The 12,259-nt window shown below is 37.4% G+C and overlaps 1 protein-coding gene across 1 annotated transcript in view; it reads left to right on the top strand.

Moving 5' to 3' along the window:
• The window catches only part of ANK2 (ankyrin 2), a 165,832-nt gene that overhangs the window by 119,307 nt on the left and 34,266 nt on the right, over positions 1–12,259 (top strand). The window contains exons 29-34 of the mRNA XM_050710362.1: positions 647–745; positions 1,958–2,112; positions 3,029–3,240; positions 4,138–4,342; positions 6,138–6,234; positions 10,723–10,951. Of these exons, the coding sequence (XP_050566319.1) occupies positions 647–745; positions 1,958–2,112; positions 3,029–3,240; positions 4,138–4,342; positions 6,138–6,234; positions 10,723–10,951 (997 nt within the window). The remainder of the gene's footprint in view (positions 1–646; positions 746–1,957; positions 2,113–3,028; positions 3,241–4,137; positions 4,343–6,137; positions 6,235–10,722; positions 10,952–12,259) is intronic.

Genomic DNA, 12,259 nt, shown 5'->3' with positions numbered 1-12,259 from the left:
TTGACAGATAGGATACCTCTTAATATCACAAATAACAGCAAGCCAGCTGGCTAATCAGATGCTTTGTACCACTTACTCATTTTGCTCCTTGGTCAGTTTTTAAGAGAGGTAGAAAGAAGTCAAAAGAAATGAAGAAGAACTTAAAAACAGATATATTGTGCTGTCACATTCAGTCTTCCCACACGGAATATGACCTTGAGTATCTCTCCTACTTTCTTATCAATGGTTTCTCTATCTAATGAGCATGTCTCATCTGAAAGACTAGGATATATCAGTGTTATTCTTTCTCAGAGCTCAGAAGAGGTATACCTTTCCTGTGGGCATTTTCCTAGGTGTTGTACTGGCAGTGAAATCAGAAAATGACTGTACTGATTGCAGAGATGCATTCTGAGGTACAAGTCCTGTTTCCGTTGAGTTCACTGCTAAAATTCCCATTGTCTTCCTAGAGCAAGAAGAGATCCTACATTAATGAAACTCACTTTGTTAATTTTGATCACCAAATTGTCATCGATAGGGTGGAACCTTATTCAGTGTACAGCCTAATTCCACTCTGTGGACCAGACAATGGCACTGGCGTTCTGGCAAAAAAAAAATACATAAAGTTTATTTATGTTCTTTCTTTCACTGCTGCTTTGGATGTACTCAGTAAACTTCATCTGCCTACGGCTCCTCCCCCACTTAATGAGGGAGAAAGCTTGGTCAGCCGAATCCTTCAGCTGGGGCCTCCTGGGACCAAATTCCTTGGGTAGGAGACACTTGAAACAAATTGATGGATGCTGACCTCCCCATTCTTCTCCTCCTTCTGCAATATGATTTTTTTGTGTCATTATGCCCATGATATTGTCCCTTTTTATGATTTGAAATTTTGTATACCTAACCCTTAGTGGACCATTTTTCAACTCTTGTGGTATGTGGTTTTGTTTTGGTGGTATGTCTGTATCTTTTTCTTAAAGTACTGTGGCCTTCATTTTTGTTTTGGCATGAGATCTTCCTGGTTATGTGCTTGATGTCTGTAGCAAAGCAACCTGGATTGGGAGAAAAAAAAAAAAAAGGAATCTACTGTAAAATTTAAGACTTTTTTTTTGTATCAAGGACTAAATAATCAATTAGATACATGTTGGATACCACCAGTATAATAGAACACGTGACATTTACTATTTATATGGTAACCTGCGTGAGTATTCTAATTAGAGAAGTGTGTGTACAAATATATATATATTTTTTCTCTCCTGTTTCCAAGAGTACGCATTTCTATGTGTGTATAAATATAGATATATTGTATGTACACATATGTGTGTATATTTATACATATATATATGCACACATACATTGATACATATATTTACATCTGCTTGTAAGACAAGGCAAATTCTTATCTCCTATACATAAATAGAAACCCAGATGTTCTTCTCAGACCTCCTTTATCTCTCCTAGAGTGTAAAATCAGAATAAATTCATTGGAATATATAGAACTACCATGAAGTAAAATTGGCACAGGCCACAATTGCCTGCTGATTGCAATGAAATTACTCTGATTTGCACTAGTATAAGTGAGATCAGAATTTGTTCTACCATTGATGTGCATTACAGTAGATTCTCTTTGAAATGAAGTTGCGCAGGTTAACCCAGACAGTAGTGACAATTAAATCGAGCATGCGTTTTTAAATGAATTTGCAAAACAATTCTCAAATTTCTACTTAAGCCCTATTATCTTACCAAATACCATTCACATGGTGGAAAGAGGTGAATGCACTTTTTAAATCTGTCTTTCAGCATTTACTGTGTCCCTGTAAAAATCGAATGTGTGTTAGTGACCTACTAGTTTAGGATTATGCCAAAGTATTCCAGAGAATAGGTGGAATCCCAGGTCACTTTGTAGCAGGCTGAGTAGAGTTGCTGTTAATCCTGTTTCTTCCTTTCTCCTGTGTGCATTTAATGCGCTGTGTTGCTGTGCCAGGCCTGTGATTGTGGAGATTCCCCATTTTGCTGCTCTGCGTGGGAAAGAGAGAGAGCTGGTGATCCTGCGCAGTGAGAATGGGGACAGCTGGAAGGAACATTTCTGTGAATACACTGAGGATGAACTGAATGAAATCTTGAATGGAATGGATGAAGGTATCAAGCGTGATATATTCCTTTCTTTGCTCCTGCAGTACTCCTATAACTGGGGCCAATAACATTTTACTATTTTTTTCTGTTTAGCACATCATGTTTAGTCCACCTTGAGAACTTCTGACACATTCTCCAGATACTTCTTTACTTCAGTCATACTGGAGCTTATAATTTTCTTAGTACACAGGCCAGCAGAAGCACTGTGTACTTGTGCTTACTTCCCTTGCATGGTCTACTGAGTGGTGGGACAAAACAAAATCTACTGTCATTAAGTTGAGAATAGATGCTAAACTTTTTTTTTTCCTGCTTCTTTTCACAGTATTAAACAAAAAGTTTCCATGATAAACATCATCTTTCCAAAACAAGGCAATTATCATGCTAATCCTTTCCAAGCAGTTACATGTGTGGGAGGAAATGTCAGTCATGGATACTCATTTTCTGAGAGAACAGAATGGACTTGGGCTGTCTAGGATCTGCAGAATTTGTTATAAATTTTGTTGGCTTTTAAAAAAAATAAAGTAGCCAAGCTGCATACTTCAAAACGAACTCCGATACTTTTTTGATTTGAGGTTTTGTTCCCTTGATGCTACTCCAAATGATAACGTAAATGTGAAGTAGAAGGGGGCTTGGTCCAATCCCTTAGCTTGTTTGCCTACTGATTTTGGGCAAGTTATTGACTTCAGTTTGATGTCTTAAGCTTTCTTCACTTAGTTGCTGAGTCTGTCTGTGTCTGTCTTTCTTGATTTCTTTGTTTTAGCCAAGCTTAAAGTGTTGAGATGTTTCATGTTACCCAGTAATTTCTAGACAAAATGCGTCTGTAAGTTGTGGTTAAACTGTGAAAAGCTGGAATGCATTTTGAATTTCACGGCATTGCTTCTATGAAAATTTTGTTTGATGACCATCTTCTCTTTTGCCTCAGTCCTTGACACACCAGAGGAACTTGAGAAGAAACGCATCTGCCGCATCATCACCCGAGATTTTCCTCAGTACTTTGCAGTGGTATCCCGGATCAAACAGGACAGCAACCTTATTGGACCCGAGGGAGGTGTGCTGAGCAGCACGGTGGTACCACAAGTGCAGGCAGTCTTCCCAGAAGGGGCTCTAACCAAACGAATTCGTGTTGGCCTCCAGGTACAATGAAACAGTTAGAAGGCATCTTTTTTTTTTCTTTTTTCTTTTTCCTTCAGAGTTATACTGGAAAACCAGCATATTCAGCTTATCATGTTGTATGTTGTTGCTTAGAATGCTCCTACTACAAATAATAAAAATCAATGCAAAAGCCAAAGCACGTAGTAAGTGGTAAAGGTTTGGGCATTCCAGTTTATTCAGATTCTTGTCTGTTAACTGTATGTTCTTGAAAGAAGCACCTCATTTTGATGATGATGATATTAGTGTAGATCATAGAACAATTTCTTTAATAGTTTTTATGAAAGGCTTCAAAGCAATTCAAAATGCAGTGATAGGTAGGTCAAATGGACAGTTTGTCATCATGAAGTAAACCAGCCTAACAGTTCACAACTGAAAGAGGTGTAAGTCCTGTCTTCCCTCCTCCTGCCTCCTGCTGAACCTGCCGAATGCATCCAACACTTACCTTGGTCAGGCTACTGTGATTGTTGAAATCCTCTGTAAATAGCTGAATAGCTTACTAAAACAGCCCAGAGTTTGTTCTCAGGAGAAACAAAACAAAACAAAAAACCACCACCAACAACAAAAAAAACCACTACAAGAACACAAAACCACGTATGCAAAAAAAAACCACAAAGGAATCATTAACTTTTGGTTAAGTGTATTAAGTTATTGCTGTCGAGCACCAGGAAAGGCAATAGGAAGAGGAGGGAGGAGTGAGATACAGTTGAAAAGGGGAGATCTCCCCTTCTCACTGGCAGTCAGTCTTTTGTCTGCAGATTTTCCTGAGAAATTGTGCCACTTAATGGAAGAGCTTTAGTATTTCTAGCAATATACAGACCCAGTTCTTTACATACTCTATTTACAAGTAACCATTCTGTTACTGTCTTTTGCTTTGGAAAGGCTCAACCTATGCATACTGAACTTATAAAGAAGATTTTGGGCAACAAGGCTACCTTCAGTCCTATAGTCACGCTGGAGCCCAGAAGAAGGAAGTTCCATAAACCCATCACGATGACAATTCCTGTCCCTAAAGCCTCCAGTGATGGGATCATGAATGGTTATGGAGGTGACGCTCCCACTTTAAGGTTACTGTGCAGCATAACAGGTAGGATACAAATACTAAAGCTTTTTATGTGCATCCTGACATTGTCAGTCATCATGGGCTAAATAAATTAAACTGATTACACATATGGAAAGTTTGTTGAAAACTAAAACTGCTTTCCAATCAATTCATTTATATCAGAAATATCATTTGTCACTTGGGCTAACAAGAGATATGTTACAATAATTGTAGATTTTGGTGGTGGGGTGTTGGCATTTCACTTACAGTTTCTGTTTCTTGAGTACCAACATAACCTCTGCCTAGCAGAGTAAGTGCAATATAGGCATAAGGTTGAAGTATGCTTCATAGAAAAAATATTGGGGTTAAGCACTTTAAACTTACTGTAACTCCAAAGTGATTAAGGCCATATTTGGTTTCAGGCAACAGGCAGTAATTAGCTGCATGCTTTCATTCTGCTTAAAAGTCACCATCAAGTATCTTTGTCAATTTTCAAACTGATTTCAAATATCATCCCCATGTAAGATACATTATGCACCAAGATGTGCTAGTGAGTCATTACAGCGAACAGGTGCTTTTACAATTTGATACAAAGGTATTCATTAACTGCTGGAATACCAGAGATGACATCTGGTCAACAAAGAAGTATTTGCATTGCCAAGAAAGTGAAACAATGATTATTTAAATAAAGAATAGTCTCCTATATTAAAGAGGAATTTGAATAAATGCCATGGATAAACAGTAAATCAGTAAGGATTCTCCCAAAAACTTTAAACATGAACTTGGTTACAAGAATGCTTCCCCAACAGGAGAAAGGAGGTTATTTCCTGGAAACTAGTGTTCCTCAGTGTACACAACTTGTTCTAAGGTTTGTGTAAAGACTCTGCTATATGGTCATATGGATATCTAACTAGTCAGCTGTATATGAGAGGGGGGACAGACATTCTTACTGGCTGGTTACCCATAGTTTTTCTTTTAATTCTTACATTTTATAAATACCTGTAACTGCTGTTGGAATTTCTGTTTTCTGTAAGCTCATTCTGATTTTAAGGTAACTGGAAATTAGCGTGACATTCCTCACCAAAAGGTGAGGCAAGGAAAGATACTGAAAAACTTGAAAACATAGTCTAAGTCCCCATCATTCTTCCTAGAACATCTGCAGGCTGACAGACTTTCAGTGGCATAGGTCAAATAGGAAGCCGGCAACATCAGAGTCAAAGAAGGCCGAAACATTTAACAGGCTGATAGGTATCCAGAAGTCTATCAGTTGTACAGCGAGATACAGAAGTGCAAATTTCAACTGCGGGATCTTCCCGGGAGCTGTCAGACACAGATTGCTTGATAGACTTTCATTGGAATGTGCAAAAGAAATTTCCTGGTTATGTACATACTGGACTAGAGTCTTTCTGAATTATTTGAAAAGGAATTAGATTATAAAAATCACAAATCATAGTTGTTACTATTAGTAACAATATTATTGTCTCCCAAGTAACAATACTGATTTCACTGCACTGTATCTGGGCTAATTTTGCCATGCATACATGAATACTACAGATAAAAACACCTTTCCTCCTAAAATTCTAGCCTCTTTACCATTTCTAAACCTGTGCTACAGCCACTCATCATTTGAAAATCATTTGTATGTGGATGATTTCTTTTATCAGGGGAAACCCACTATCTTATTAGCATTAGTGGAATAACATGGACCAAAGGAGAAGGCATGTCTGAGATAATTGCTAGTTGTGTAACAACAGTTCAGAAGAATGTAAAATATTACTTAGAAGCAAGAAGATTGGAAAATTGCCTGTTTGTAATTCTTTTAAAATTACTGTCATTTCAGGAGGAACCACCCCTGCCCAATGGGAAGACATCACTGGAACAACACCACTCACATTTGTTAATGAATGTGTTTCCTTCACGACAAACGTGTCTGCCAGGTACCTATAAAAAAAACACAAGTTTTACAGTGTTACTTTCAAGTGCCTGTCCTTTTTTTCCCTGTATGAATTTTGTTTGCAAGTGTTTCCTTTAAACTATTTCAGTTAATGGTGGAAGGAACATAGATGTTTTGTTTGTGCTGTGAATCCATTGGCCAGGTATTTTGGAAGCTCTGAGCCTCCTAGCCCAGACAGAGGATGTGTGAGAGCTGTAAGCAGTAAAACCCTTACCAACTGAATGAAATTTATGCTTTTGTCATTTCCATCTCAGCCATTACTCCTCTGCAGTCAGTGCCTGCCGTGTTCCCAGAAATTAATTAATGATGTATTCATTTTTCTGAAATAGTAATCTGAGGGACAGTTCAATTTTCAGGTAATTAGAAAAACCTGGTTTCATTTTGATTACCCCTACTCCTCAGATGCAGAAATATGAAAATTTCCATGGAAATCCCTTATTTGGGTAGCTCATTATACATCTTATAAAAGATGTTACTTTCAGAATATCCAACAAATGAGAAATCAAGCCGAAAGATCTGTAGGCGTACCAAATTGTGATCATGTAGAATCTCTTCTAACCATCTGTTCTTGTGATGAGATTGAACTGCTGTCTTTCTGGTAACTGCCAAACAGATTTTTGTTTAAAAAATATATTCATTTCTATTCTGTTGATGATTTATATCACAGAAATGCACAAAAATCTCAATCTCTGTGACAGAGGATGCAGGCCAAGACCTGGAAAGTTTTAAATTTAGGGCTCATAGTCTCATAAACAATTATAAAAATCTTGGATAACTTTGGAAATGTGACTAAGCCATGAAATTCAATGAATTTCCTTCAGTGCAAACATTAGAGGGAGAGTTATTACTATATATAACTGTATAACTAAGAGTTATTACTATTAGATTAGAATGTTTAATCAAACCTTTTATTCAATGTTAAAATGAGTTCAGCTCCAGCAGTCCATTAGGAGAAATAGAATATTATTTTTTGATACTTTGCCACTTTAGAGCTGTCTTCCAATGAAGTTGAATGCTTTGCTCATGTGCATTTCCTGTTTTTCAGTTCCTTTTTCTTTACTAACAATGACCACTAGAGGGAGATGTTCAAGTCAGTTTTAGCTCTCATTTGCTACCTGCAGTGTTCGTTTCAAGGGAGAAGTTAAAGATTAATTTAGGAGCCAAGTGTGGAGACTGGATGCAAAGTCTGAGAGGTCAAAATCTCTAAAACTGTGAAGTCCCCAGCAGGACTGCACGTGAACTATAGGCAGAATGAGGGTGACAGTTTATAGAACTACGGCCCAGTATAAATATTAGCGGTGGATATTTCCTAATCCCCATGATGGCATTTCAATTGATTACTATTGCAATTAAGTAAACTGGGTCACATTTAGAGATTTTAATGAGTTTCACCTCTTCTTTGTTATCTAGCTAAGTGTTCAACAGAGTACTTAACCCAAACATGATTTTAAATGCTGTTAAAGTTAGAAAATGGGATTTTTTCATGTATTTACAGTCAGAGAATTACCATCTTTGCTGAAGGACAATTTAACTTGAATTTCTTCATTTGTACCCTGGTCTAAAAGTGCATGTGCCCTTTTAGCCTTCTGCTCTGCTGAGAATCAGCTGATGCCTGACTGTTTGCTATCCACAATAACTTATGTTTAATTAAATTGTTAGATGCACAACTATTTTCCCATTCATAAGACTAATTCTGTCTAAAATGAGCTTGAGAAACAGATACTTTTGTCTAAAATACATGTGAATTAAACTGCAGACTTTGAGGAATGGATGTTTTCCGTTTCCTGAGCTGCATTTTTTTTTTTTTTTAGTTTAGTATCTGTTTTGGCTTTTTAGTCCCAGGTGTATGGAAGAAAATCATTTGAGCATATGGTGATTTCTCAGAGGATATAGCCTCTCCAGTTTGAGGCCAGCAGTGTATAATTCTTCCACACACTAAAAGTAAAGTATCAGTATGCACAACCTTTATGTATCAAACATGCTTTCTCTCTTCAAACGTCATCAGCCTCTGTTTTTCAACCAGCCTGTTTGTTAAATGTTCCAAAGATAAGCACAGAATGATACTCACTATTATTCAACTGAAGGATGAGTAAGACCAGAAAAATCACACTTGAAAGGTATGTGTTGTGGGTTATAATACCATGTAATCTACAGTAAGTAATAAGCCCCCTGTAGATTATATCAGCTTCTGCAGCTTCTGAGGTGTCTTTGACCTCTCGTGACTTCCTTCTCCATCGTACGGGTGTCAAACTCGGCCATACTTTCCACCCACACAAATAATTTTATTTAAATGAAATGTCATCAGCTCCAGAGAGAAACTAAATGAAGTGATATCTGAGAAAGAAGGCAATACATGTTACTCATTGCAAAATGTTTGGTACATTTCTGCTGGTATGTTTTGTGACTAGAAAATAAAAGTATTAAAATTATAGATTATAAAACTTATTTTAAGTGAAAGTTGTTATCTTTACAAAAGAACAATTCAGTTGTCTTTAGAAGGGTATAAGGAAATTCTGTCATTTTTTTTATTACCGGGCAATGCCGTCCTGGCCTGAATGGCCCAAAGAAAGGATAAAGTTCCTGTAGCTTTCAGTGAAGAGGAGGGGAGCTGTTCTGGAGGCTGAAGTTCCAGACATGAATTGCACATCCACGGTGTATGTCTTTGATAACTTTGTACATTTGCAAGTATGTATTGAGGTGGTTTGTTGCGATTCACATGTAGTAGCAGTAGGAAGTACTCACCCTATGGAGACGCAGTTATTTATTCTAGTAGTATTTGCCTGTTGCTTTGAATACCTTCAGGTATGACTTGTGCAGAGTCACAGACAGGGAGCCATCAGCATAGAAGATACAATGTATATTCTAGAAAGAAATCATCATTAAATTGAATGTTAGAAACCATGATACAAAGTGAGTCAGTGGTGATCACAGCCTCTGTGAAGCAAGGGTGTAGTAGCAATCAGATTTGGATGTACCTGCTTTGGGGGTCTTCAAAATACATATCGCTCAAGTATAGAAATATGTGTATATATCCCCGTTCTTCAATATGCCCCAAAAAACTGCACAAAATCAAAGTTAAGTCTCTGACTGAATTCACATAAGAAGCATTTCTGATTTTGAATCAGTAGGACATTTTAGGCTACCTAGTAGGAAAAAAGCAAATGTTTTAGGCAAAACATGTTAACATTTCAGCTGTGAGAGGTGGAGGTTCTAGAACAGACTGAAGCATTAGCTACTCATGCCAAAACCACTTCAGTCTCTTGTTCCTCATCATTAAAAATTCAGGAAACTTTCACCACATCCCTGCTGGGAATAAAAAATTGTACACAAATCAGTAACACCCAGGTGCAGCATACTGACATATCCAGTGCTTAACAGGAAATTATACAATATCTAGGAAAATATAAGGGGGCTAAAAATAAAAGGCTGAAATTGCTTACTCTGTAGTTTAACAATGCAGTTATAGCCTGGAAGAGACAAGACAGGATTGGCATTTGACTAGTTAGATGTAAGCAATTTTACTAAGATTTTTTATGAGACATGAGTCTATTGTGCATCGTCAGATGTTTAGCAGCAACCAGCTGCCAAAAAGATAGTGTATTTATTTCTCTGGATGAAAGGCACCTATTGCAAACTTACATTTAAGGGGATATCTGAACTGTACACTTGGAGTACACCCTTCCCTACTTACTTTCTGCTTAGAAATCAAGGAATGACCGGATAAGTAAGTAAAGACAAATTCAGAGACCTTTTGGGTGTCTCTAGACCCGATGATATGATCAATCACCATTTCAAACATATCACCAGAAACTGTTGAAAGTGATGGAAAGCAGAGACCACCAAGCTTAGTCTAGAAAAGATTCAGTTCTTGGTAAAAGAAGCCAAAAAGTTGATCACATATTCTTACTAGAAAGAATAAATTCCAATGAAAACAAAGTTGAGGCCATAGACTACTTTTGAATAAAGGAACAGAAATATTTATCGGATACTGTGATAAATCCCCAGATCTCAGTAAGACATCTATAATTGTTTAACTGTTATAAACATATTTTTAAATGTAATATATTTTATAAACGTAAGAATACAAGCAGGTTCATGCATTTAAATCTTCAGAGTGTTTAAAAGCCAGTCATGTAACTGGAAGCAAATAAGCTTCCAAGTGAGTGAGATCATATCAGAAACATGAACAACGGCCTGGCATTTGTGCAGCAGGAGATCCTACGAAAAGTCTGCATCTGGTATTTTGGAGCGTAAGTTCTGGTACAAATGCTTTTGCTGTTGATTTTGCTTCATGCTCCTAAGGCAGAGGAGGGCTGCCGCCAGCACTCCTAAGCTATTCTTCCCAAATGGTAACTATTTTTCTTTTATTCAATTGGTCTGGTTGCCAGCTAATGCCACAAAGGTGGAAAATATGTAATTTTGTTGTTTAAATCTTTGCATTGATTATCCAACTTTTCATTTTAATTTACAGATTTTGGTTGATAGACTGTCGACAGACACAAGAATCTGTTACTTTTGCTTCCCAAGTATACAGAGAGATTATCTGTGTTCCCTACATGGCCAAATTTGTGGTATTTGCCAAATCACATGACCCCATTGAAGCACGGTTAAGATGTTTTTGCATGACAGACGACAAGGTGGATAAAACTCTAGAACAACAAGAAAATTTTGCTGAAGTTGCCAGAAGCAGAGATGTAGAGGTACTGTACAAGAATCTTAAACACTTTTCTCCATTTTCTAATGTCTGCTTTTAAGCTACTCTTTTCTGCCTACTGCCTGCTACAGGGAGTGAAAAGTAAAAAGGCCAACAAATGCAGTATCACGCATCATGATAAGATGCAAGCTTTGCCTTTTGGCAGATGCAAGGTAACAGGAACTGCCAGATATGAGTGACCAAATCCTATTTGCAGTGGGCCATTGCTGACCTGATAGTCCACAGGGCTAGTTGGAAGGTTATCTATATTCAGTTGTCTACATTTGAGTCTTTTGGTCATCTGGTTAGCTGATGTTAGAAAGGGATTCCCTTTGGCAAAACTGCATTTTTTGCTTTCTCCATAGCATCACTGGCATTTTAAGGGGACATCCAGTGTGTTCTCAGGGAAGTCCTCTGCAAATAAAAAAAAGAGGTAGCTGGAACATTAAACTGGATGCAAGGGTAGAGTAAATACGGGAGTGAGCTGGTTCAGTCTGAGCTCTCTGTTATAGACTTAAGACTTACTTAGAAGATCTATACGACAAAACTGCATTGAAAGAATTTGGTTTCCCAAGTTGCCTTTTTATGGTGGACCCGTTAAACAGTTACACTTAGAAACTGGACTGATTTTATGCTAGGAAATTGTGTAGTAAAATGAAGTCGGGCATTACCATTTAGTCCAGCAGTTTCTTGTTCTTTGTCCTGCTTTTCTCTGGTGTCAGGGCCAGTATTTCTTTAATTCAAGGATTGAAAATTAGAGCAGCATCTTCCAACTAACTATTATGAAATCTACTTTTATGTGGGGAAGCAACACCAACATTTTGAGGTTGCTAGTTGTATGAGAAGGAGGAGAGGCGTTTTGTATGGCTTTTACTTAAAAAAAATAAAATAAAAAAAAAAATGCTATAGCTTGTAAGAACTGTGCATAGCCATAGAGCTTGTTTAGGGTTTTAGGTGCACAGGACCCAAGACTAAAGTAAGTCACTTTAAAAGTGAGCTGATAGGTATTTTAAATGGACTTTTTGCCTCAGGTAGCTCAAAACTAAGTTCTATGGATGTAGGCTAGTCCTGAGTTTAGTCCAAGTACATTGAGGTTTTTTCTCTGATGGTCAGTGTTGATTACTTAAGTTTTAATTAGCTCCGTAACAAACTGTTGGGAGATAACTTGAATTTCTTAGTTATTCCAGTAACTTCCTCTTAGAGGAATATCTACGTAAAGGTGAGTTTTGGAGTGGTGTGCTTTCCTAAACAGTTACGTTTCCTGAGCCCCGATACTAACTGGGTGTTATGAGAAAAGGGGAGAAAATCAAAGAAA

This window comes from Cygnus atratus, chromosome 4 (assembly GCF_013377495.2).
Source record: "Cygnus atratus isolate AKBS03 ecotype Queensland, Australia chromosome 4, CAtr_DNAZoo_HiC_assembly, whole genome shotgun sequence".
Lineage (NCBI taxonomy): Eukaryota > Metazoa > Chordata > Aves > Anseriformes > Anatidae > Cygnus > Cygnus atratus.
Note: the sequence above shows the minus strand (reverse complement) of the source record. Positions and strands in the feature narration are given on the sequence as shown.